This window comes from Dryobates pubescens, chromosome 24 (genome assembly GCF_014839835.1).
Source record: "Dryobates pubescens isolate bDryPub1 chromosome 24, bDryPub1.pri, whole genome shotgun sequence".
In the NCBI taxonomy this organism is placed as follows: Eukaryota; Metazoa; Chordata; class Aves; order Piciformes; family Picidae; genus Dryobates; species Dryobates pubescens.
In genome coordinates, this window is record NC_071635.1 from 15,811,960 (window position 1) to 15,838,516 (window position 26,557).

At 55.7% G+C, this 26,557-nt stretch overlaps 1 protein-coding gene across 2 annotated transcripts; it reads left to right on the plus strand.

The window, feature by feature from the left end:
• Nucleotides 1–8,055: 8,055 nt before the first annotated feature.
• On the plus strand, nucleotides 8,056–26,295 carry COPS4 (COP9 signalosome subunit 4). Of its 2 annotated transcripts, none has more exons than XM_054172739.1 (10): nucleotides 8,056–8,178; nucleotides 10,411–10,490; nucleotides 13,647–13,798; nucleotides 15,757–15,860; nucleotides 17,521–17,674; nucleotides 18,488–18,638; nucleotides 19,752–19,922; nucleotides 20,512–20,627; nucleotides 22,446–22,530; nucleotides 25,746–26,295. In XM_054172739.1, the coding sequence occupies exons 1-10, from the start codon at nucleotides 8,084–8,086 to the stop codon at nucleotides 25,877–25,879; spliced, it is 1,242 nt and encodes a 413-aa protein (XP_054028714.1). In that variant the 5' UTR covers nucleotides 8,056–8,083; the 3' UTR covers nucleotides 25,880–26,295. The 2 variants fall into 2 exon arrangements, with proteins under 2 accessions (XP_054028714.1, XP_054028715.1); XM_054172740.1 differs by having other exon boundaries at nucleotides 8,057–8,182; nucleotides 25,746–26,293.
• The last annotated feature ends 262 nt before the right edge of the window (nucleotides 26,296–26,557 follow it).

The window sequence follows — 26,557 nt, forward strand, 5'->3', positions numbered from 1 at the left end:
TGATTCTATGGTTGCAATGGTTAGCAATGGTATGGAGATGAGAGTTTGATGCTGCACAGGTAAGGGTCTGGGTTGCTGGCTTTTCCTGCCAGGGGAAGCAAGCTGAAGCTCATGCCATCACTTCCATCTTCTCCTAGAGGTGCTAAGCCCTTTTAAGAATGGCTGGAGGGAAAAAGGCAAAACAAACCAGCCACTTGCCCACATAGCAGTTGTGAGGAGATCTTTCTTCCCTTGGCAAGGTCTGGGCAATTTAAGCTTCCATTATCATTTCAAAAGGAAGACTGGCAGCTGAAAGCCCTTACCTGTCAAACTGCTGCTCACATACTGTTGGCACAAGCACCCCCTACCGTATTTTAGGATTTACTGGGGGCAGGAGCTGAGCTGTTAGAGGGCAGCAGAGCTCTGCAGAGGGACCTGGCCAGGCTGGCCAGGCTGGGCAGAGGGGCAGAGGCCAAGGGCAGGAGATTGAACACAGCCAAGTGCCAGGGGCTGCACTTTGGCCACAGCAACCCCAGGCAGTGCCACAGGCTGGGGGCAGAGGGGCTGAGAGCAGCCAGGCAGAGAGGGACCTGGGGGTATAGGTTGACAGTAGGCTGAACATGAGCCAGCAGTGTGCCCAGGTGGCCAAGAAGGCCTAGGGCATCCTGGCCTGGCTCAGGAAGAGTGTGGCCAGCAGGAGCAGGGAGGTCATTCTGCCCTATCTTTATTGCACTGTTAATCTCAAGCAGCATCCTTTGCTGCTCTGACCACACCATCAGCAACACTGCTTCCCTCACACTCCACTCCCCACGTGTGTTGAGGCAGTGCTACTGCTAAAGCTCTCTTGTCCTCCTCTGGAATCTGCCTGGTCCTCCCCAGACATTCCTCCTCCTGCTGCAAGGGCAGCCCAGAGGAGGGAACCCCAGGGGGCCACAGTAAGCCACCCAAACCAAACTGGGGACTATGCCAGTCCTGCTTTTGCCCACGCTGGTGTTCAACCCAGGGAGGAAACTACTCCACAAGAAGCCTTTAATTGTGGCCCACAGGTAGCTACTTGAGTGCTCACCAAGCACAAGAGAAGGGGGAAGGCAGGAAAGAGGAAGGCACTGCCAGGGAAGAGGCAAGCACAGCTCCTGGGACTGTAGCAGTGCATAGCCACATCTTCTCCCAGTGCCATGGGAGAGCAACACTTGGGATAAAGAAACCACTGAAAGCAAGCACAAAAGGTTACCAGGAAAGCTCTGCCCAGACACCACAATATTAACCACATTTGAAACCAGAAAGCTTTCACTTGGTTGCAGTCTGTATCTCCTGTTTCCTTCCAATGTTTGGCAGGGGAAAGCAGATCAGGTTAAGCAGGCAGGCCTGACACCACTGGGAGCTTTCTGATAGAAGTGATACCAAAAACAACCCCCAAAGGACCCCAAAAAGCTTCTCACAGGAACAGGAGATTCCTCTAAAGAAGTCTCTGAAATACTCCTCAGGTAAGTGTTGAGTCCATAGCAGAAATTGTTGCTACTGCAAAGGGAAGGAAAAATGACAGCCCAAGCACATCCATAGTATCAGTCAGGGTTGGAAGGGGCCACAAGGAGCATCCAGTTCCAACCCCCCTGCCATGGGCAGGGACACCCCACACTAGAGCAGGCTGCCCAGAGCCTCAGCCAGCCTGGGCTTAAATGAGGGCAGCCTGTTCCAGGCCTCCAGCACCCTCTCACTGAGGAATTTTCTCCTTATGTTGAGGTGGAGCTTCCTGGGCTCTAGCTTGCACCCCTAGCTCCTTGTCATATCACTGGGCACCACTGAAGAGCCTGGCACCTTCCCCTTGACACCCACCCCTCAGATATTGATCAGATCCCATCTCAGCCTTCTCCAGACTGAACAGCCCCAGGGCTCTCAGCCTTTCTTCATAGGAGAGATGCTCAAGTTCCCCAATCATCCTCATGGCTCTCTGTTAGACTATCAGCACCAACAAGAGGACACAGTCTCAAGCTGTGCCAGGGGAGGTTAGGGCTGGAGGGGAGGAGAAAGTTCTTCCCAGCAAGAGGAATTGGCCACTGGGATGAGCTGCCCAGGGAGGTGGTGGAGTCCCCAGCCCTGGAGGTGTTCAAGAGGGGCTTGGATGTGGCACTTGGTGCCATGGTTTAGTTAATCAGGAGGTGTTGGGTGACAGCTTGGACTTGATGAGCTCTGAGATCCTTTCCAACCTTATTGATTCTCTGATCTGCTATGACCTCCAGGGCTGGGGCCTCAACCACCTCCCTGGGCAACCCATTCCAGGGCTTCACCACTCTCATGGGGAAGAACTTCCTCCTCACCTCCAGCCTCAATCTCCCCACCTCCAGCTTCATTCCATTCCCCCTAGTCCTATCACTACCTGAGAGCCTGAGAAGTCCCTCCCCAGCCTTCTTGCATATTGCTGAGGAGTAGGTATGCATGTGAGAGAGATCAGAGCCCACCACAAAGACACAGCTCTGCCATGAGTAGCAGAAATCTGGCTTGGGAAGGGGCACACCACACAGGTTGGAAGGGTTAAGGAGCCACTGATCCACAGCCAGATCAGGCACAGGAGGAACCTGAGTCCCTCAGGTGACACAGCTCCTTGCCCCCATCGTGGATCAAGGGATTATGCCAGCAGCCTCATCCTGCTTTCCAGCGTTGCCAGGTGAGCAAGTTAATCACAGGCTGCTCTCAAAGCCACCTGCTGCTCACTGGGGTGAGAAGCAACCGAGGGAACCAAGCTACTCCTGTAAGGACTGGCGAAATACAGACCCCCGAGTCAAGAGCTCAGCTCTGGGGCCAGGCTGGGAGAGTTGGGGCTGTTCAGCCTGGAGAGGAGGAGGCTCCAAGGAGACCTTAGAGCAGCAGTACCTGAAAGGGCTCCAGGAGAGCTGGGGAGGGACTTTGGACAAGGGCTTGGGAGTGACAGGATGAGAGGCAATGGTTTTGAGCTGGAAGAAGGGAGATTGAGAGTGGAGATGAGGAAGAAATTGTTGAGAGTGAGGCTGGGGAGACTCTGGCACAGGCTGCCCAGGGAGGTCATGGATGCTCCCTCCCTGGAACTGTTCAAGGTCAGGCTGGATGAGGCCTTGAAGCACCTTGCCCAGTGGAAGATCTCTCTGCCCACAGCAGAGGGACTGAAACTGGATGATCTTTAAGGTCCCTTCCAACCCAAACCATTCTATGAAGTGTGACACTCACTGGGTACTCCTGCAGCTTAGAATAAACCAAAACCCAACAAAAGCCACCCCACAAAACCCCAGCCCACAAACCCCCCATGAGTTTGTCTCCCAAGTACTGGGTATGAATCCCACCACAGCAGCACAGGAGCTCTGTAGGACAGGAAGAGGGGCTTTCAACAGCAGCATGGAGCTGGGGGTGTTCAGCCTGGAGAAGAGGAGGCTCAGGGGAGACCTCACAGCTCTCTCCAACTCCCTGAAGGGAGGATGTAGCCAGCTGGGGGTTGGTCTCTTCTCCCAGGCAGCCAGCAGCAGAACAAGAGGACACAGTCTCAAGCTGCACCAGGGGAGGTTTAGGCTGGAGGTGAGGAGGAAATTCTTCACAGAAGGAGTAAGTGACCACTGGGATGAGCTGCCCAGGGAGGTGGTGGAGGTGTTCAAAAAGGGATTGGCTGTGGCACTTGGATCCATGACTTAGTTAGTCAGGAGGTGTTGGGTGACAGGTTGGACTTGATGATCTCTGAGGTCTTTTCCAAACCTTGTTGATTCTATGTGAAATAATAAAGCACAGAAAGGCAACAGAGGCACAAGCAGTCTGACAGGCAAGAAAGCACAGACTGCTGCTGAAGCAGAAAGCAAAACACCCACCCCTAATCTACCTTAACTTCTTCTGCCCCACAACAGTAAGGGCAAAGAATCTGAGAGGCTTTGGCTGCTTTATTAAAACTCAGATGGAAAGCACCCCAGTGGAGGAGATCTCTTCATCTCTCCATGCTTCAAATGTACCTGTGCTTAACAGATACTCAATGTGAAACCTGTTCAAGCTTTATAAGGCTTCTGGCTGAGCCCCTGAAGAGCATTTAGTAACCAACTCTGTGAGCTCAGACAGCACAGGAGTGTGTAAGCAAGCAGAGCAACAGCAGCTTGCCCAGATTATGTATCACAGAATCACCAAGGGTGGAAGAGACCTCAAAGATCAATCAGCAAGTCCAACCTGGCACCACAGACCTCAGGACTAAACCATGGCACCAAGTGCCACATCCAATCCCCTCTTGAACACCTCCAGGGATGGGGACTCCACCACCTCCCTGGGCAGCACATCCCAATGGCTAGTGACTCTCAGTGAAGAACTTTCTCCTCACCTCCAGCCTAAACTTCCTCTGGCACAGCTTGAGACTGTGTCCTCTTGTTCTGGTGCTGGGGGACTGGGAGAAGAGACCAACCCCCACCTGGCTACAACTTCCCTGCAGGGAGTTGGAGAGAGCAAGGTGGTCTCCCCTGAGCCTCCTCTTCTGCAGGCTAAGCAACCCCAGCTCCCTCAGCCTCTCCTCACAGGGCTGTGCCCCAGCCCCCTCCCCAGCCTTGTTGCCCTTCTCTGGACACCTTCAAGTCTCTCAATGTCCTTCTTAAACTGAGGGGCCCAGAACTGGACACAGGACTCAAGCTGTGGCCTAAGAAGTGCTGAGCACAGGGCACAAGGACTTCCCTGCTCCTGCTGGCCACACTCTGCCTGATGCAGGCCAGGATGCCCTTGGCCTTCTTGGCCCCCGGGCACACTGCTGGCTCCTGTTCAGGTGGCTGTCAATCAGCAGCTTCAGATCCAAGCTTTTGAAACTGACAGCATTGCCGAAGGCACAAAGCACCTCTTTAACTCCTCAGAGAAGCTGGGCTGTGCTTTCTAACCCTCTCCAAGCCAGGCTTTGAGTGCCTGCCCTACAGAGCAGTAGAGCCAAGCATCTCTGTAGGCTGTAGGAGGCATGGAACCAACACCCAGCACTTGCTCACACATAAGCTGCATGTCTCAGGGAGTAAAAGAAGACAAATGTAGTCCATTTTATTTCACAACAGGGCTGCCCTGGCATAAGAAACATTCAGCTGGTAACTCACTATCCTGAGGGCCTCCAACAAGCCAAAAGACACAGAAGCATAGGATTGTTTTGCTTGGAAAAGGCCTGGAAGGTGACTGACCCTGGCCATTATCTAAGTGTACCAAGGCTGGTGCTACCCCACGTCCCTCAGTACCACCTCTCTGCCTCATTGGGATGGGGATTCAACCACCTGCCTGGGGAGCCTGCTCCAGCCTTTGAATACATAGAACAGACCAGGTTGGAAGAGACCTTCAAGATCATCATGTCCAACCCATCAACCAATCCAACACCACCTAAACAACTAACCCATGGCATCAAGCACCCCATCCAGTCTCCTCCTGAACACCTCCAGTGATGGTGACTCCACCACCTCCCCAGGCAGCCCATTCCAATGGGCAATCACTCTCTCTGTGTAGAACTTCCTCCTAACATCCAGCCTAAACCTCCCCTGGTGCAGCCTGAGACTGTGTCCTCTTGTTCTGGTGCTGGCTGCCTGGGAGAAGAGACCAACATCTGTCTACAACCTCCCTTCAGGTAGTTGTAGAGAGCAAGAAGGTCACTCCTGAGTCTCCTCTTCTCCAGGCTAAGCAACCCCAGCTCCCTCAGCCTCTCCTCACAGGGCTGTGTTCCAAACCCCTCACCAACTTTGTTGCTCTTCTCTGGACTCATTCCAGCAAGTCAACCTCCTTCCTAAACTGGGGGGCCCAGAACTGGACACAGGACTCAAGGTGTGGCCTAACCAGTACAGTGTACAGGGGCACAATGACCTCCCTGCTCCTGCTGGAGGCCAGGATGCCATTGGCCCTCTTGGCTGCCTGGGCACACTGCAGGCTCATGTTCAGGCTACCGTGGACCAGCACCCCCAGGTCCCTCTCTGCCTGGCTGGTTCCTTCCAATGTCCAAGCCAAACTTCCCCTGCTGCAACTGGAGGCTACTGTAAATAAGCTAAGCCCCCTCCCCCAAGGCATTACCTGTCAGTATCAGCGCTACACAAACACCGCAAAGAACATCTCGGCACTATTTGTCCCTATTCGATACTTTCCCCCAACAGCTAATCAATTTCAGGCCACCGCTCAGAAGCCTGAGCCTAACAAAAGGCTGCTCAAGTATCTCTCCTCTCTTCCCTCGAAGCCTGAGGGCTTTCCTCCTGTTCGGAGCCCGTCCCAGCAGATCGCTTCCCAGGCTCCCAGCGCTTTCCAGAGCCCCAAACACCCTCCGACAGCAAACGCGGTTACGTAATTAGCACACGATGTGCTTCAAAGTCAAGGCCACGAATAATTAGGAACACATTCGGACCGCCAGGACACCTCATCCCCGGCGGACGCATCGCAAACGGGAAGCTGGGACTATCCCAAAGGACCAAATCCCACCCCTGCCCCCCCGCCCCGCACCCCGGAGCCGCGCAGGCTGCGGGCGGGAGCGCGGCCTCGCAGCGGGAAGCGCCTCACGCCGTCCCCCCCCCGCCCCGGGCCCTCCCGGCAGGACGGGGCCCGAGCCAGCATCCCCGCAGACAAAGGCGAGGACGCCTTCTCCCGCGGCCGAGCCCGGCGCGGCGCCGGCGGATCCTCCAAGGGGCGGCCCGCTCCCCGAGCCGGCAGGTCCGGCCGGGAGCGCGTTCCCGGGCCTAAGCCAGCCGAGCCGCCGCCGCCGCCGCGTCCCGCCGCGGCCAGCGGGCCCGGGACCGCCCGCCCCCGAGGGCTCCGCGTCGCCTGACGTGGTGTCCCGTGGGCCGAGGCGGCCGGTCCCGGCCGGTCCCGGGCCCAGCGACGCGAGCCGCGGCCGCCGCCGTTGGCGCTGCGCGACGCCGGCAACGGCCGCCCCCCGCCCCCGCCGGCCTCACGCCCCCCTCGGGGCCTCACCTCAGCGGCGGGCGGCGCGGGGGCGGCCGGGAACCGCCGGGCTCCGCCAGCAGCCGCCGCCGTATTTCGAAAGATCCGCCATTTTCACCCCGTCACCGCCGTCCCCCGCGGCCCGCCCCCGCCGCACCTGCCCCCGCCGCGCCGCCCCGCCGCCGCGCCCCGCCCCGCCGCCGCCCGCCGGGCTCCCCCCCGCTCCCCCGGGCTGCCCTGCCGCCAAACACAAACTGCTTCCGGACCGGCAGGGAACTGGGCGGCGGCGGCGGGTCCCGCACGGACCCCCGGTCGGGGGAGAAGGAGGAAGCCTCGCCGCCGGCCTCCTACGGCTCCCCTGGTCCGTTCTAACCCCGCCGCCGCCTTTGGGCGCCGCTGATGTCAGCGAGCGGCGATCAGACGCGCCGAGCGGGCATCTCCCGCGGCGCAGGGGCAACCGGGACGGCTGCCCGGGGAGGTCTGCGGGGCCGCCCGGTAGCCCATCCCGCCGCGGAGAGCGCGCTCAGTGGGGCCGGGCCTGCGCTTTCCCGGCGGGAGGCAGCTGCCAGCACTCCGCCGCTGCCTCCCCGCCAGCGGGGCCGTGCCCGCACCCCCCTTCTCCACCCTCCCGCCGCTTTCCCGTCCCTCGCACTCACCGGGCGGGCACTCTTCTTCTTCTTCTTCTTCCTCCTCCTCCTCCTTCGCCGCCGCCGCCACCACCTCTCTTCGCTGCCGTCTCGCCCTCACGTCCTGCGCGCCTCGCCCCGCCGCCGCTTCCCTGCGCTGCGCTGGGGCTCCCGGCGGCCGCGGCGGCAGCAGCAGCAGCGACGAAGCCGCCGTGTTTGTTCAAAATCACGCGCCCCGCGCCATTCCCCCGCCGCATCCCATAATACTGCGCCGCGCCGCCCTGGCAACCGCCGGCGCGCGCCCGCCCCGCCCCGCGCTTCCGGGCCCGCCCCGCGCCAGGCCGCTGCCTTCCGGGGCCGGCCGGGTCCGCGGCAGCTTCTCGCGCGGTCTGCTCTCCGTCTCTCTCTCTCTCCGTCTCTCTCCGTGTCCGTCCCTCTGCACTCGCCCGTCACCGGCCCGCCGCCCCCGGGGCGCGGGTGGGGGCCCGCCCTAGCGTTTATTCCCCGCCGCGGCCCGGCTCTGCCCGCGGCGGGCGCCCCCCCCGCCACGTGACGCCGGCGCGCGGCCGCCGCCGCCGCTCTCGCCCGCCGGCCTGCGCCGCTCTATGGTAGCGGGGAGGGCCGGGGAAGATGGCGGCCGTGGTGAGGCAGGACCTGGCGCAGCTGATGAACTCCAGCGGCTCTCACAAGGACTTGGCGGGCAAGTGAGTGGCCTCCCCGGGGCGGGTCCGCGCCGGGAGAGCGGTCGCGTGGGATTCGGCCGTGGAAGGGAGGTCGGGGGGGACCGGGGCGGGGAGGCTGGGGCCTGGGCGGGCGGGCGAGGCGGGGCGGCTCTGGCCCAGCGGCCGCGCTTGTTTGGTTAAAAAAGGAGAAAGGCCGAACGGTTTCACCTCAGGCTTCTGCCGTGGGTTCGTTTGTCTGTTCTAACGACTGCTGGCTCTGTGCTGCTGCTGTCCCAGCGCAGGCTCCAGCCGGGGCCTGTAGCCCTTGGCCGTAGCTCCCTCGTGTTCGCTGCCTCCCCTCGGATCGGCCGAGCGGAGTCGTTGGGCCTGGGAACGGCTATGGGTAGGGAGCTCCGTTATCATCAGGGTTATTGTCGTCGTTACTGTGATTCGGTGGCTGTTTTGGATGGCAGACCTCGGGGTTTGTGCCACTCGCAGTGCAGTGTGCCGCACAGATGCCTTCTTCTACCCCCGAGGCTGTAATCAGATGTCCATCAGTCACCAGGGATTCTTCCAGCGCCACTCCAGTTGCTTACTTACTGGAAGATTTGCTTCCCTTTTCAGTGTTTCATGCGAAAACTTCGAAGGATTCTCTTAAAAATGTGGCTTGTGTCAGGCAGAGTGTGGCCAGCAGCAGCAGGGAGGTCATTCTGCCCTGTGCTCAGCACTGCTTAGGCCACTCCTTGAGTCCTGTGTCCAGTTCTGGGCTCCTCAGGTTAGGAAAGATGTTGAGATGCTGGAAGGTGTCCAGAGAAGGGCAACAAAGCTGGGGAGGGGTCTGGAGCACAGCCCTGTGAGGAGAGGCTGAGGGAGCTGGGGTTGCTTAGCCTGGAGAAGAGGAGGCTCAGGGGAGACCTTCTTGCTCTCTGCAACTCCCTGCAGGGAGGTTGCAGCCAGCTGGGGGTTGGTCTCTTCTCCCAGGCCCCCAGCAGCAGAACAAGAGGACACAGTCTCAAGCTGTGCCAGGGGAGGTTTAGACTCAAGGTGAGGAGAAAGTTCTTCACGGAGTCATTCGTCATTGGAATGTGCTGCCCAAGGAGGTGGTGGAGTCCCCATCCCTGGAGGTGTTTAGGAAGAGCCTGGATGAGGCACTTGGTGGTACCACTGAGCTGGTGGCCCAGGCACATTTTAATGAGCTTTATGAAGCATAAAAAGTGGAGCTGCAATTTTTGCAGCAATCAACACTTAAAAATGCATTTAAAAAAAGCATATTCTGTGCCTGTGCTTATGCCAAGTGGCCACAATATACTATTTACCTTCACCCCACTCATAACACTGTTTCTCATCCTCATTGAAGAGGGGTTTGGAAGATTTTCCTATTAACCTTTAGCCATGAGTGGTGGAGTTTTCACTGCTCTGCCTGTGCACTGTTGTAGGGACCTGTTTGTTTGTTCACCTTCAAAAGGGCACAGGTGTCTTGCAGACAACAAACTGGAGAGCTGTGTTATCTGGCAGTCTGGGGTTTAAGGTGGTTTCTTTCCCTCTCTGCTGTGCCCTGGTGGGAGCACACCTGGAACACTCTGTCCAGTTTTGGGCTGCCCGGTTCAAGAGAGACAGAGACCTGCTGGAGGGAGTCCAAGGGAGAGCCACAAAGGTGATTAGGGGACTTGAGCATCTCCCCAGAGACTGAGAGCCCTGGGGCTGTTTAGTCTGGAGAGGAGAAGGCTGAGAGGGGATCTGATCAATGTCTATCAATATCTGAAGGGTGGGGGGCAAGGGGAGGAGGCCAAGCTCTTTTGGGTGCTGTGCAGTAATAAGACAAGGAACAAGAGGTACAGACTTGGACAGAGAAGATTTCACTTCAACATGAGGAGACACTTCTTTCCAGTGAGGCTGCTGGAGGCCTGGAGCAGGCTGCCCAGAGAGGTGGTGGAGTCTCCTGCTCTGGAGGCTTTCCAGAGCCACCTGGATGCATTCCTGTGTGGACTCCCCTGGGTGATCCTGCTCTGGCAAGGTGGGGTTGGACTGGGTGATCTCTGGAGCTCCCTTCCAACCTCTCCTGTGAGACTGTGGATTTACTCCTGGGATGTAACAAGAGCCAGATGCCAATTTCCAGGTTAATGTTCCTGACATTTGAAGCACAAAGGCTTTGCATAATTAGCCACCTCAAAGAAACAAAAGGTAAGGCAAGGCAGGGGAATGGAGCTGAGTGATAAAAAGGTGCCCTGGGAGCACCTCTCTGATTGTTTCTCCTTCTGATCTGTGGGCAGGTATCGTCAAATACTGGAAAAAGCCATTCAGCTGTCGGGGGCAGAGCAGCTTGAAGCTTTGAAAGCTTTTGTGGAAGCAAGTAAGTGCTGCTGGCATCCTGGACTGCACACATCAGCCAGGGCTAGAGCTCTGGGGGCTGGCATACTTCTTAGGCCTGAATGCTTGAGGTTTTGCTGCTGTGGACACTCAGACACAACTGGGAGGGGAACCATCCTTGTCACTTTCAGAAGTTAAGGCAGAATGGTTTCTGAGATTTGGAAGTCAAGGTGATAGTGTCAGAAGGTAAGAAAAGTATCATAGTAGCAGTCAGGGTTGGAAGGGACCACAAGGATCAGCTAGTTCCAACCCCCCTGCCATGGGCAGGGACACCTCACACTAGATCAGGCTGGCCACAGCCTCATCCAGCCTGGGCTTAAACACCTCCAGGGCTGGGGCCCCAACCACCTCCCTGGACAGCCCATCCCAGGGCTTCACCACTCTCATGGGGAAGAACTTCCTCCTCACCTCCAGCCTCAATCTCCCCACCTCCATCTTCATTCCATTCCCCCCAGTCCTATCACTACCTGAGAGCCTGAGCAGTCCCTCCCCAGCCTGCTTGGAGCCCCCTGCAGATACTGGAAGGCCACAATGAGGTCACCTCAGAGCCTTCTCTTCTGCAGACTGAACAGCCCCAACTCTTTCAGTCTGTCCTCACAGCAGAGCAGCTCCAACCCTCTGCTCATCCTCGTGGCCCTTCTCTGGACACCTTCCAGCACCTCCAGATCCCTCTTGCAATAGGGGCTCCAGAACTGGAGGCAGTACTGCAGGTGGGGTCTCCCCAGAGCTGAGCAGAGGGGGAGAATCCCCTCCCTGGCCCTGCTGGCCACACTTCTCTTGCTGCAGCCCAGGCTCTGCTTGGCTCTCTGGGCTGCAAGTGCACACTGAGAGCTCCTGCTGAGCTTCTCCTCCCCCAGCACCCCCAAGTCTCAGGGCTGCTCTCCAGCCAGTCCCTGCCCAACCTGCATTTGTGCCTGGGATTGCCTCCATCCAGCTGCAGGACCCTGCACTTGGTCTTGTTGAACCTCCTGAGGTTGGCTTGTGCCCACCTCTCCAGCCTGTCCAGCTCCCTCTGGATGGATCCCTTCCCTCCAGCCTGTCTGCTGCCCCACACAGCTTGGTGTCCTCAGCAAACCTGCTGAGGCTGCACTCAGTGCCACTGTCCATGGCACCCACAAAGATGTTGAACAAGCCTGGGCCCAGGGCTGATCCCTGAGGGACTCTGCTTGTCCCTGGCCTCCACTGGGACATGGAGCCACTGACAGCCACTCTTTGGGTGCAGCCATCAAGCCAGTTCTGCATCCATCAAACCCATGTGGCACCAGCCTGGAGACCAGGCTGTGGTGGGGACAGTGTCAAAGGCTTTGCTCAGGGCCAGGCAAACCACATCAGCTGCTCACCCCTCAGCTATTGATGTTGTCACCTGTTCAGAGAAGGCCCCCAGGCTGGATTTGCCCTGTAGGCACTGCTGAGTGCTAAACTGGACCCTAGATGCCAAGCAGGATTGAAACTCACAGCCCCCTTCCTCCCCCATCTCAGCTTAGTTGGAAATGGTTTGGGGTTTTTTATGCTGTATTGGGTGCTTGGCTGATTGAGTCTCTATAAATGACACCTGCTAGGATGTTCTGAAGTTGGCAATGCAGTGGATAGAATCACAGAATGGGTTGGAAGGGACCTTAAAGGTCATCCAGTTCCAACTCCCCTGCCAGGGGCAGAGACACCTGCTACTAGCCCAGCTTGCTCAGGGCCCCATCCAACCTGGTTCTCCACACTTCAGGCTTGGAACCTCCACAGCTTCTTTGGGCAACCTGTTCCAGTGCCTCACCACCCTCATGGGGAAGATTTTTCTTCCCCCTGTCTGATCTAAATTCAGTTTCTTCCTGTTTGAATCCATTATCCCTTGTCCTGTCACTCCAAGTCCCTCTCCAGCTTTCCTGTAGCCCCATTGAAATACTGGAAGGCTGCTCTAAGGTTTCCCTGAAGCCTTCTCCAGGCTCAGCAACCCCAACTCCCTCAGCCTACATAGAAGAGGTGTTCCAAGGATCATCTTTATGGCCCTTAAAAAAACACTTAAGTGCCAAAATAGAGCTTAGGGAAATTCAGCTGCAAGTTTTCCTTTGGCCAAGCTGTTTCAGCAGTTGAGAGGAGTGATGCAGAGTGAGTCAGCTCTCTAAACTATACATCAAAGCTGTAGTTCATTGGTGTCTGTCAGGGGTTAGACCTCTGGTGTCCTCCAGTGCAAATGAGCTTTCTGAGAGCAAAAAACCCAAATATACCAAATAACAAACCCAAACCAGCTTCATCTTCATTTGGATCCAGCTTGAAATAACTTGAAGTGCAGGGTCCTGCCTCTGGGTGGAGGCAATCCCAGGCACAAATCCAGGCTGGGCAGGGACTGGCTGGAAAGCAGCCCTGAGGAGAGAGACTTGGGGGTGCTGGGGGAGGAGAAGCTCAACAGGAGCTCTCAGTGTGCACTTGCAGCCCAGAGAGCCAAGCAGAGCCTGGGCTGCAGTAAGAGAAGTGTGGCCAGCAGGGCCAGGGAGGGGATTCTGCCCCTCTGCTCAGCTCTGGGGAGACCCCACCTGGAGTACTGCCCCCAGTTCTGGAGCCCCTATTCCAAGAGGGATCTGGAGGGGCTGGAAGGTGTCCAGAGAAGGGCCACGAGGATGAGCAGAGGGTTGGAGCTGCTCTGCTGTGAGGACAGACTGAAGGAGTTGGGGCTGTTCAGTGTGGAGAAGAGAAGGCTCTGAGGTGACCTCATTGTGGCCTTCCAGTATCTGAAGGGGGCTCCAAGAAGGCTGGGGAGGGACTGCTCAGGATCTCAGGTAGTGATAGGACTAGGGGGAATGGAATGAAGCTGGAGGTGGGGAGATTGAGGCTGGAGGTGAGGAGGAAGTTCTTCCCCATGAGAGTGGTGAAGCCCTGGAATGGGTTGTCCAGGGAAGTGGTTGAGGCCCCATCCCTGGAGGTGTTTAAGCCCAGGCTGGATGAGGCTGTGGCCAGGCTGATCTAGTGTGGGGTGTCCCTGCCCATGGCAGGGGGGTTGGAACTAGCTGATCTTTGTGGTCCCTTCCAACCCTGACTGCTGCTCTGATTCTGAGTGCTCCAATTCGATGCAGTGCAAATGATCAGAGTCAGTGGAGGCCCTGCTGAGCACTGCATCCATCTCCTGTCTGTCTTCCCTGCCCCTCTGAACCAGTGGTGAACGAAAACGTCAGTCTGGTGATCTCGCGTCAGCTGCTGACAGACTTCTGTACCCACCTGCCAAGCCTTCCTGACAGCACAGCTAAGGAAATCTACCACTTCACCTTGGAAAAGATACAGCCCAGAGTGATTTCATTTGAAGAGCAGGTGAGAGACCAGTGGGCTAGGGGGGGGCTTGGCTTGGTGATGTTTTTCCTTCTCTGCTGTCTGTTGGAAGCCTACCAAAGCTGCTCAAAACTGCTGCTCCTGCTTAAGAGTCCAGGTTTGTGCTCCTGGGTGTGAAAAACTTGAGCTAACTGCAGGGAGTGTTTAAAACTCTGCAAGGAGTACAAACTTTGGCTCCTTGTCAAGGTGCTGGGCATGGAATTCCTCTCCTACCAGAAACTGGCTTCTCACAATGAAGAATAACAACACTGGAGCTGCTGTTGAGCAGCAGAGTGGTGCTCATGGGACTGCATTTTGCCCAACCCATGGAACAGGCAGGTGATGCAAAGGGACAAGCACCTTGACAAGTAGCTTTTGTTTCACAACAGGGGCTGTGTGTGCTGGCTGCTGTGAAGTGCAAGCTGCAGGGGAGGTATTTCAGGTCCTGAAGGCTGCAGCAGGTTCTATGCTGTGGTGCCCTCAGTGGAGTTCTCCAGTTGCTGTGCATGCTGCAGGTGACAGCAAGCATTCTCTGCTCTCTGCCCAGGGTGCAGTGCTAGCAAGCCTTAGCTGCTAGTTCCCTGCCCCTCACTGCTTGTTTGTAACCTCAGTCCTTTTCTGAGTGCTGTCAGGGAGAGAGCTGTCCGTGGCCAAAGCTTTTCCTCTTCATCCTGGTTAAGAAACTCCCAACAGGCAAAGAACCCAGCAGTGGTTAGGCCACCCCTTGAGTCCTGTGTCCAGTTCTGGGCTCCTCAGGTTAGGAAAGAGGTTGAGATGCTGGAAGGTGTCCAGAGAAGGGCAACAAAGCTGGGGAGGGGTCTGGGGCACAAGGCTGGGGAGGGGTCTGGGGCACAGCCCTGTGAGGAGAGGCTGAGGGAGCTGGGGTTGCTTAGCCTGCAGAAGAGGAGGCTCAGGGGAGACCTTCTTGCTCTCTCCAACTCCCTGCAGGGAGGCTGGAGCCAGCTGGGGCTTGGTCTCTTCTCCCAGGCACCCAGCACCAGAACAAGAGGACACAGTCTCAAGCTGTGCCAGGGGAGGTTGAGGCTGGAGGGGAGGAGAAAGTTCTTTTCAGCAAGAGAGATTGGCCATGGGAATGTGCTGCCCAGGGAAGTGGTAGAGTCCTCATCCCTGGAGGTGTTCAAGAGGGGATTGGATGTTTAGTTGATTAGATGGTGGTAGGTATTAGGTCAGAGGTTGGACTTGATGATCTCTGAGCTCTTTTCCAAGCTGGTGGATTCTATGATTCCATGGCCACAGGCTCTCCTGAGGGTGCTGCTTTCTTCTCTTGTTCTGTACTGACAAGAGCAAGGACTCCTAGGGGCAACTGCAGTCCACACAACAATTGCCTTCCTGTCTGAAAAGGAGGCAATCATCTGCCTTAGGCAGTGGGCAAGGGGCCAGGTTCAGTAATGCCCAAACATTCTGCATGACTTAGCTTTTGGGTTGCATTTGTACAGTCAGGCTTTGGGGGAATAACACAGGAGCATAGAATGCTAGAGGTTGGAAGGGACCTCCAGAGATCAGCCAGTCCAACCTGCCTGCCAAAAGCAGGGTCACCCAGGGGTAATCTGCAAGGGAATGCATCCAGGTGGGTTTTGAATGTGTCCAGAGGAGGAGACTCCAGCAGGGTCACCCAGGGGTAATCTGCCCAGGAATGCATCCAGGTGGGTTTTGAATGTGTCCAGAGGAGGAGACTCCAGCAGGGTCACCCAGGGGTAGTCTGCCCAGGAATGCATCCAGGTGGGTTTTGAATGTGTCCAGAGGAGGAGACTCCAGCAGGGTCACCCAGGGGTAGTCTGCAAAGGAAACCATCCAGGTGGGTTTTGAATGTGTCCAGAGGAGGAGACTCCAGCAGGGTCACCCAGGGGTAATCTGCACAGGAATGCATCCAGGTAGGTTTTGAATGTGTCCAGAGGAGGAGACTCCACAACCTTTGATTGTATTCTTTTGCTGTTGTTTAGGTGGCTTCAATAAGGCAACATCTTGCATCCATCTATGAGAAAGAAGAAGACTGGAGAAATGCAGCACAAGTGTTGGTGGGCATCCCTCTGGAAACAGGGCAAAAGTAGGTACTGTGCTGCTGGGCACAGCTCTGCCTGCTTGTGTCCCTGGGCATGGCATGTGCAAAGCAGCAAGGGAGGATTTGGGGGGTTGGGTGGTGTCCCAGGGTTTCAAGAGCTGATCCCAGAACTACTGCCAGATGACAGAGGCATGGCTTGATGACTGTGCATGGCAGGAAAGAATCCAGAGACTCACAAGCATGGCACCAGGAGTTCTGCACTTGCTGATGAACAGCCTTTGGGGTAGAATTTCACCAAAGGTCTTGTAAGGCTCATGAAATGTTCATGAAAGATTCTTCCATGGGTTTGCCTTTACACTTCCAAAGGAAGGGGTGGTTTGGAGTTGGGAATTAACAAATCCACTTGAGGTTTTGGTTGGGGGGGAGGTTGATTGGTTTGGTTTATTTGGATCAAGAACTCTTGCTGGTACTTCTCTCTGGCTGACCTTTCTCTGGATGCCTGTGGAAGGATTTGTTGTAGGTTTGGCCTCCTCAGCACCCATTTGTTCCACTGCAAGTTGGCTTCTTAAATGGCTCACTAGTGCAGGCAAACCTCAGTCCACTAAAAGGAGATAGAATAGAAATTAACCAGGTTGGAAAAGAGCTTGGAGATCATCAAGTCCAACCTATCACCCAACACCATCTGATCAACTCAACCATGGCACCAAGCACCCTATTCAGTCTCCTCTTAAACACCTCCAGGGATGGTGACTCCACCACCTCCCTGGGCAGCACATTCCCATGGCCAATTCCTCTTTCTGTGAGGAACTTTCTCCTCACCTCCAGCCTAAACTTCCCCTGGCACCACTTGAGGCTGTGTCTTCTTGTTCTGGTGCTGGGGGCCTGGGAGAAGAGACCAACCCCCACCTGTCCACAACCTCCCTTCAGGGAGTTGTAGAGAGCAAGAAGGTCTCCCCTGAGCCTCCTCTTCTCCAGACTGAACAACCCCAGCTCCCTCAGCCTCTCCTCCCCAGCCTTGTGCCCCAGACCCCTCCCCAGCTTTGTTGCCCTTCTCTGGACACCTTCCAGCATCTCAACCTCTTTCCTACCCTCAGGAGCCCAGAGCTGGACACAGGACTCAAGCTGTGACCTAAGCAGTGCTGAGCACAGGGCACGAGGACTTCCCTGCTCCTGCTGGCCACACTCTTCCTGATGCAGGCCAGGATGCTCTTGGCCTTCTTGGCCCCCTGGGCACACTGCTGCCTCCTGTTCAGCTGCTGTCCACCACTACCCCGAGGTCCCTTTCTGCCTGGCTGCTCTCCAGTCACCCTGACCCCAGCCTGTGGCACTGCCTGGAGTTGCTGTGGCCCAAGTGCAGCCCCTGGCCCTTGGATGTATTCAATCTCTTGCCCTTGGCCTCTGCCCATCTGCCCAGCCTGGCCAGGTCCCTCTGCAGAGCTTTACCCTCTAACAGATCAGCAGATGATGATTAGAACATACCTTGGTGTCTTACTGGGCAGTGTTACTCCTTCTGCTGTTTGTGGGAGCCAATTCTCCATTGGCATTCATCTCCCAACTTCCTTACCCTGAGCAGAGAGCACTAATTCTGGTGTTGGTAGAGCAAGCCCTGTCAGGTGCTCAATAGCCATGCTAGCTGTTTAGAGCAGCTCAGGGCAAGGGTAGTTGTGGAGCAGCTCTCAGCACTTGCTCTTCTCTTTCTCTGCAGACAATACAATGTAGATTATAAGCTGGAGACCTACCTGAAGATTGCCAGGCTGTATCTGGAGGATGATGACCCAGTTCAGGCAGAAGCTTACATTAACAGAGCTTCCCTGCTGCAGAATGAATCAACTAATGAACAGCTGCAGATCCATTACAAGGTTGTCCAACTTGCTTTCCTGCTTCCTCTTTCTGCAGGGGAGGGGATTCCACACAGGGAGGGTTGGTTTTATGCAAGGCCACTAAAACTTCCATCATGAGAAAAGAGACAAAGGGGAAAACTTCTTCATGGTTGTGGGGGCTTGAGAGCCACATCTTGGCAATGGCTGAGCTGTGATTGTTTAATTAAGCAATCAGGCAATCATAGAATTGTTTCAGTTGGGTGGGAACTGTAAGAGCATTGAGCACAAACACCCACCATGGCCACTAAACTATGTCCCAAAGTGCCATGGCCACACACTGTTTGAACACCTCCAGGGATGGGGACTCCACCACCTCCCTGGGTAGCCTCTGCCAATCCCTGTCCTGTCTTGCAAAGAGATTGTTGCTCATCTCCAGCCTAACCCTCCCCTGGCACAATTTCAGGGCATTTCCTCTCTTTCACCTGTCAGTAGGGAGAAGAGCCCAACCCCCACCTCACTGCAACCTCCTTTCAGGGAGCTGTAGAGAGCTATGAGGTCTCCCCTCAGCCTCCTCTTCACACTGAACACCCCCAGTTTGCTCAGCAGCTCCTTGTAAGAGCCTTCCAGACTCAATCATCAAAGTATCTCCTTTATGATTTGGGGATAAGGCTAGAAAGGTTCAGCCTTGCTTCCTGAGAACAAAATGCAGGCTTCAGACCATCTGCAGCGCTGCTGAAAATGCTGCCTGCACTAGGGGCTGTGAATCTGAGAGGGGAAAAGTCACCTCTGAGGCCAGTGGCAGCAGAAGCTGACTCCCATGGTGATAACTCAGCAGCAGCTTTTGCTTTGCAGGTTTGCTATGCTCGAGTCCTGGATTACAGGAGGAAGTTCATTGAGGCTGCCCAGAGGTACAATGAGCTCTCCTACAAGAGCATAGTCCACGAGACAGAGCGGCTGGAGGCACTCAAGCATGCCTTGCACTGCACTATTCTGGCATCAGCAGGTAAAACACACAGAGTCAGAGAATTCTCAGGCTTGGAAGGGAGCTCAAGGCTCAGCCAGTCCCAACCCCCCTGCCATGGGCAGGGACACCTCACACCACAGCAGGTTGCTCACAGCCACCTCCAGCCTGGCTGCAAACACCTCCAGGCAGGAGGCTTCCACCACCTCCCTGGGCAGCCTGGGCCAGGCTCTCACCACCCTCATGAGGAACAACTTCTTCCTCACAACCAATCTCAATCACAGTCTCACAGTATCACTAAGGTTGGAAGAGACCTCAAGGATCATCAAGTCCAAGCTGTCTCCACAGACCTCATGACTAGACCACGGCACCAAGTGCCACATCCAATCCCCTCTTGAACACCTTCAGGGATGGGGACTCCACCACCTCCCTGGGCAGCACAGTCCAATGATGAATGACTCCATGAAGAACTTTCTCCTCACCTTGAGTCTAAACCTCCCCTGGCACAGCTTGAGACTGTGTCCTCTTGTTCTGCTGCTGGGGGCCTGGGAGAAGAGACCAACCCACACCTGGCTACAACCTCCTTGCAGGGAGTTGTAGAGATCAAGAAGGTCTCCTCTGAGCCTCCTCTTCTGCAGGCTAAGCAACCCCAGCTCCCTCAGCCTCTCCTCACAGGCTGTGCCCAGCCCCCTCCCCAGCCTTATGCTCCAGACCCCTCCCCAGCTTTGTTGCCCTTCTCTGGACACCTTCCAGCAGCTCAACCTCCTTCCTAACCTGAGGGGCCCAGAACAGGACACAGGATTCAAGGTGTGGCCTAACCTGTGTACAGGGGGAGAATGACCTCCCTGCTCCTGCTGGCCACACTCTTCCTGATGCAGGCCAGGATGCCCTTGGCCTTCTTGATTGCCTGGGCACACTGCTGGCTCATGTTCAGCCTACTGTCCACCATTACCCCCAGGTCCCTCTCTGCCTGGCTGCTCTCAGCCCCTCTGCCCCCAGCCTGTGGCACTGCCTGGGGTTGCTGTGGCCAATGTGCAGCCCCTGGCACTTGGCTGTGTTCACTCTCCTGCCCTTGGCCTCTGCCCATCTGTGGTTCACCTCTACATACTCAGTGCTTTGATGCCTGTTGCTGGGGGTTCTCCTTGCCTCTCCTAGGCCAGCAGCGCTCTCGTATGCTTGCTACACTCTTCAAGGATGAGAGGTGCCAGCAGCTTGCAGCCTATGGTATCTTGGAGAAGATGTATCTGGACAGGATTATCCGTGGAAATCAACTGCAGGAGTTTGCAGCTATGCTGATGCCTCACCAGAAAGCAACCACAGCTGATGGTAGGTGTTTGTCTACAGCCTCCTGCTACTGGGTGTTCACCCACAGAGTTAGACTTGAACGTGTCCAGAGAAGGGCAGCAAGGCTGGGGACAGGTTTGGACCACAGCCCTCCAGACCCCTCCCCAGCCTTGTGCCCCAGACCCCTCCCCAGCCTTCTTGCCCTTCTCTGGACACCTTCCAGCAGCTCAACCTCTTTCCTAACCTGAGGAGCCCAGAACTGGACACAGGACTCAAGCTGTGGCCTCAGCAGTGCTGAGCACAGGGCACAAGGACTTCCCTGTTCCTGCTGGCCACACTCTTCCTGCTGCAGGCCAGGATGCCCTTGGCCTTCTTGGCCCCCTGGGTCTTGTAGTAAATCCAAGGTGGTTGTTGCAGGACCAAAAGGAAAAGCTTGAGGCTGCCTGTCCCCACATCAGCCACAGTGCCACCCTGTGTTCACTTTGGTCTGTGTAGCATAACCCTGATCCAAAAGCAGATGCACCAGGACCTTCTGCACAGCTAACCCTGGAGAAGAGCAGCTTTTGCCATCTGTTTCAGCCAAGCACTCCCACCTTGGAGTGATGGATTGTTTTGTCCTCTAACCCTTCAGGTTCCAGTATCCTGGACAGAGCTGTGATCGAACACAACTTACTGTCAGCTAGCAAGCTTTACAACAACATCACTTTTGAAGAGCTTGGAGCACTGCTGGAGATCCCTGCAGCCAAGGTATCAGTCTTTGCCTTCCTTTGTTCAAACAGGGAGCTGGGGGCAACCTTAGGAACGTTCCAGTATCCCACAGAGCAGTGGGGGTTGGGAGGGACCTTGAAAGATCATCCAGTCCAACCCCCCTGCCAGAAGCACAGCCAGGCAGGTTCTGAATGTCTCCAGAAAAGGAGACATTATCATGGAATCATAGAATCAATGAGGTTGGAAAAGACCTCAGAGATCATCAAGTCCAACCTCTCACCCAACATCTCATAAGTACTAAACCATGGCACCAAGTGCCACATCCAAGCCCCTCTTGGACACCTCCAGGGATGGGGACTCCACCACCTCCCTGGGCAGCACATTCCAATGGCTAACAAATGTCTCTGGGAACAGCTTTCTCCTCACCTCCAGCCCAAACTATTAATTAGTTAATTATTAAGAAATAATTAGTTAATAACTAAGAAATAATTAGTTAAATATGGCAGCTTTCCTTATTTCTTAACAATTGTGAGAGAGATTCAATATCCAGCACAGTGTGGGGGAGGGAAAGGTACAAGGTGTGGAGTGGAATTAGATGCCCTTGATGGTAAGGCTGAGCATTTGGGGGGGGGGGGTTGAAATTTCCTTCCCAACGTGAACTTTGCCATGTTGGAAGCTCCTCAGTTTAAGAAGGATATTGAGACACTTCAATGTATCCAGAGAAGGGCAACAAAGCTGGGGAGGGGCCTGGGGCACAGCCCTGTGAGGAGAGGCTGAGGGAGCTGGGGTTGCTTAGCCTGCAGAAGAGGAGGCTCAGGGGAGACCTTCTTGCTCTCTCCAACTCCCTGCAGGGAGGTTGCAGCCAGCTGGGGGTTGGTCTCTTCTGCCAGGCCCCCAGCAGCAGAACAAGAGGACACAGTCTCAAGCTGTGCCAAGGGAGGATGAGGCTGGAGGTGAGGAGAAAGTTCTTCCCAGCAAGAGGCATTGGCCACTGGGATGTGCTGCCCAGGGAGGTGGTGGAGTCCCCATCCCTGGAGGGGTTCAAGAGGGGCTTGGCTGTGGCACTTGGAGCCATGGTTTAGTTGTCAGGAGGTGTTAGGTCTTAGGTTGGACTTGATGATCTCTGAAGTCTTTTCCAAGCTGGTGGATTCTGTGATTCTATGATTATATGAAATGAGAGCTGTGTTTCCAGGCAGAACTACACTCTACAATGGGATGCAAGGAATGTGGACAAAATACATGTGGCACTTGGTGCCGTGGTCTAGCCATGAGGTCTGTGGTGCCAGGTTGGACTCGATGATCCTCAAGGTCTCTTCCAACCTTGGTGATTCTGTGATGCAATATTGACAGATAATTACAATTAACAAACAGCAGGAGAACCCCCCTGGTCCAGAGACCAAGGGAAGCTACTGGCTTCTCCTTCCCTGCCTGCCCCCTGTACAAAAGAAGGGAGAGAGGAGCAGAGAAGTTAACACCAAACCAGTGCAGCCCAGGCCGAGCAGAAGCAAGTTAGGATCTCTCCAGAGCAAAGCAGCAGGGAGAGAAGAAAAATTGTTTTGCCACAACCAATCTTGTGGTAGATAGCTCTCCAATGGGGGTGGTTTAGAATGATCTTGATCTTGATCTTTCCTCTTTCCACCCAGCAGTGATTTATTGACATTTGGACTGCTGCTCTGTCCAGGGTCTGGGGAAAGACTTGAAAGGCCGAGCCTAAAACTCCCACAGCGTTTTACAGCGAGGCTCGGCTCCAGTGTGTGGAGATGCTGAAAACCCCACGAGGACTGGGGGGGCTTAATCATTTTGAACCTCTGGCAGAAGGGGAGGAACTGCCTGACAGCTTTCTCTGTGTTATCTCAGGCAGAGAAGATAGCTTCTCAGATGATCACCGAGGGGCGCATGAACGGCTTCATCGACCAGATCGACGGCATCGTGCACTTTGAGAGTGAGTCCAGCCACATGGAGGCACTGCCCCAGCACCAGGCAGGGAGCTGCAGTGGCCTGCCCAGGCAGGTGCTGGAGGCACCATCCCTGCAGGTGTTTAGGAAGAGACTGGATGGGGTGCTTGGTGCCATGGTTGAGTTGATCAGATGGTGTTGGGTGATAGGTTGGAGTCGATATCAAAGGTCTCTTCCAACCTGGTTAATGCTGTGCCCCCCTCTGCTGTGCCCCCCTCTGCTGTGCCCCCCTCTGCTGTGCCCCCCTCTGCTGTGCCCCCCTCTGCTGTGCTCCCCTCTGCTGTGCTCCCCTCTGCTGTGCTCCCCTCTGCTGTGCTCCCCTCTGCTGTGCTCCCCTCTGCTATTCTATTCACCAGAACAAGAGGACACAGTCTCAAGCTGCACCAGGGGAGGTTCAGGCTGGAGGTGAGGAGAAAGTTCCTCACAGAAAGAGGAATTGGCCACTGGGATGTGCTGCCCAGGGAGGTGGTGGAGTCCCCATCCCTAGAGGTGTTCAAGAAAGGTTTGGCTGTGGCACTTGGAGCCATGGTTTAGTTTGTCATGAGGTGTTGGGTGAGAGGTTGGACTTGATGATCTCTGAGGTCTTTTCCAACCTTATTGATTCTATGATTCTATTCTGGGCCACTCAGGAGAGGTTGTTTCTGGGTCTCCTCCATCTGAAGTGAGCTTGCTGTGCCTTGCTTGTTGTTGGGACGTGGCAGAGGTTTGAATGGATCATGGAATGGGTTGGGTTGGAAGGGATCTTAAAGATTGTTCACTTCCAACCCCCTGCCACCTCCCACCAGCTCAGGTTGCTCAAGGACTCATCCAGCCTGGCCTTGAACACCTCCAGGGAGGGGACAGCCACAGCTTCCCTGGGCAGCCTGTGCCAGAGTCTCCCCAGCCTCACTCTCAACAATTTCTTCCTCATCTCCACTCTCAATCTCTCCTCTTCTAGCTCAAAGTCATTGCCCCTTGTCCTGTTACTTCTAGCCCTTGTCCAAAGTCCCTCCCCAGCTCTCCTGGAGCCCTTCAGGTACTGGAAGGCTGCTCTAAGGCCTCCCTGGAGCTTTCTCTTCTCCAGGCTGAACAACCCCAACTCTCCCAGCCTGTCCCCACAGGGGAGGTTGTCCTGCCCTCTGAGCATCTTTGTGGCCTCCTCTGAACCCTCTCTGGGTGGCCCCAGAGCTGGAGGCAGTGCTGCAGGTGGGGGCTGAGCAGAGCAGAGCAGAGCAGAGGGGCAGAATCCCCTCCCTGTGCTGCTGCTCTCCCTGCTCTGGCTGCAGCTCAGCACTCAGCTGGCTCTGGGCTGCCAGGGACCAGTGCTGGCTCCTGGGGAGTTTGTCATCAACTGATACCCTCAAGGCCTTCTCCTCCAGACTGTTCTCAAGCCACTCTCCCAGCCTGCATCTGTGCTTAAAGGGCTACACTTCACCCACCCTCCCTACTGTGCATTCTCTTACCCACACAAAAGTGTGAATTCCTCATAGGTTCTCCAGGAAGATTCACTCTGTGATGCAGGCTTGTAACAGAAAAAGCATTGTAGCTTTTGGAGTACAGAAAGGAGCTTGTAGTGACAGGGTGAGGGGTAATGGCTTCAAGCTGGAAGGAGCTGGATTTAGACTGCACATGAGGAAGAAATTCTTCCCCATGAGGGTGGTGAGGCACTGGAGCAGGTTGTGGAGGCTCCAGGTCTGGAAGTGTTGAATGCCAGGGTGGCCCTTGAGCAAAGTGGTCTGTTCTTGCCATGCTAGAGGGACTGGAACTAGATGATCTTTAAAGGTCCCTTCCAATCCAAGCCATTCTGTGATGTTGTGCCAAGGAAGTCTTCCTCTGTGAGGCAGCCAAGGGCAGTGGCAGAGGAGAAGATTGCAGTACACAGGCTCACAGGGTGTCAGGTTTGGCAGGGACCCAAAGAGATCTTCGAGTCCAACCCCCCTGCCAGAGCAGGACCATACAGTCTAGCTCAGGTCACAGAGGAACACATCCAGATGGGCTTTGAGACTCCACAACCTCTCTGGGCAGCCTGTTCCAGTGGTCTGTGACCCTTACAGTAAAGAAGTTCCCTCTTGTGTTGAGGTGGAAGCTCCTGTGCTGCAGCTTACATCCATTGCTCCTTGCCCTGTCACAGGGAGCAAGTGAGCAGAGCCTGTCCCCTCCCTCCTGACTCCCAGCCCTCAGATATTTATAAACATTGATTAAATCCTCTCTAAGCCTTCTCTTCTCCAGGCTAAACAGCCCCAGGTCCCTCAGCCTCTCCTCATAAAGCAGTGCTCCAATCCTCTAATCATCCTCATAGCCCAGCTGAAAAAGCAAGGGAATTGCTGAGACTTGCTGTGGTTTGTGTGTATTGGGACATTTGTGTTTCCATAGGGTCAGTAAGGTTGGAAAAGACCTCAGAGATCATCAAGTCCAAGCTGTCACCCAGCACCTCCTGGCAACTAAACCATGGCTCCAAGTGCCACATCCAAGCCCCTCTTGAACACCTCCAGGCATGGGGACTCCACCACCTCCCTGGGCAGCTCATCCCAGTGGCCAATTCCTCTTTCTGTGAGGAACTTTCTCCTCTCCTCCAGCCTCAACCTCCCCTGGCACAGCTTGAGACTGTGTCCTCTTGTTCTGGTGCTGGGTGCCTGGGAGAAGAGACCAACCCCCACCTGGCTACAGCCTCCCTGCAGGGAGTTGCAGAGAGCAAGAAGGTCTCCCCTGAGCCTCCTCTGTTCCAGGCTAAGCAACCCCAGCTCCCTCAGCCTCTCCTCACAGGGCTGTGCCCCAGACCCCTCCCCAGCCTTGTGCCCCAGACCCCTCCCCAGCTTTGTTGCCCTTCTCTGGACACCTTCCAGCAGCTCAACCTCTTTCCTACCCTCAGGAGCCCAGAGCTGGACACAGGACTCAAGCTGTGGCCTCAGCAGTGCTGAGCACAGGGCACAAGGACTTCCCTGCTCCTGCTGGCCACACTCTTCCTGACCCAGGCCAGGATGCCCTTGGCCTTCTTGGCTGCCTGGGCACACTGCTGGCTCCTGTTCAGCTGCTGTCCACCACTACCCCCAGGTCCCTCTCTGCCTGGCTGCTCTCAGCCCCTCTGCCCCCAGCCTGTAGCACTGCCTGGGGTTGCTGTGGCCCAAGTGCAGCCCCTGGCACTTGGACTTGCTGAGTGTGTGTGTTGGGAGCTCTGTGCTGTGTGTGCTCATTGGGACCTTTGTGTTCTTGGCTTTTCCTGCAGCTCGGGAAGCTTTGCCCACCTGGGACAAGCAGATTCAGTCACTGTGCTTCCAGGTCAACAACCTGCTGGAGAAGATAAGTCAGACAGTCCCAGAATGGACAGCCCAGGCAATGGAGGCCCAGATGGCTCAGTGACTGTGCAGCCATTGTCTGAATGGAGGCAACCAACTGCCTGCTGTGCTGGAAGAGGGGAGCTGGGCAGGACTGTGAAGCAAACAAATCCCCCCCCTTCCATTTCCCCACCTTCTGCTTTCACCCTGGCTTAGGGCACAGCTGGGGGAATCCCAAGTTGGCCATGGCAGTCCTCCCAGCACAGGGTGATGCTGTTGCTGCCTCTGCCTTGTGCTCTGCTGTCCTGAGGGCTGTGCTTTCCCCACAGAAGCTGTAAAGTCTGCAGCAAGCTTTGGGTTTGGTTTATTTAATTTCCTTCCCCCCACAGCTGCATTGCTGTAGCTTTGTTAGCCCCCTCCCTTCCTGCTGTGACAAGGTCAGTGCCATCCTTCTGTTAGTTGTAATTATTCTAATAAAGGCTGGAATGAGCCCCTTGAGTTCAAGTGTTTAAGGGACTTGGTTGGTTACTTCTTAAGGTACTTCTTAAGCAGCTTAAAAATGAGTTGGGAGCCTTGGAGTTGTCAGCTTCAGGCCCTGACAATGTCACATGAAGCTCAGCCTTTTTTTTTTTGCCTTCTCTCTTTCTAAAAGCCAAGTCTGGAATGTTAAGTGAAGGAACTGCTGAGCCCTCTCCTGTGTTGATGGAGCAGGGTGCAGTGCTGAGAGGGGAGGGAAAGAGCAGTGTCCCAGGAGAGCTTGTTG

Coding starts and splice junctions, on each gene's coding strand:
- COPS4 (XM_054172739.1), top strand. CDS start 8,084: ATGGTAGCGGGGAGGGCCGGGGAAGATGGCGGCCGTGGTGAGGCAGGA. Junction 8,179..10,410: donor CTCTCACAAGGACTTGGCGG/GCAAGTGAGTGG, acceptor ATCTGTGGGCAG/GTATCGTCAAATACTGGAAA. Junction 22,531..25,745: donor CGGCATCGTGCACTTTGAGA/GTGAGTCCAGCC, acceptor CTTTTCCTGCAG/CTCGGGAAGCTTTGCCCACC.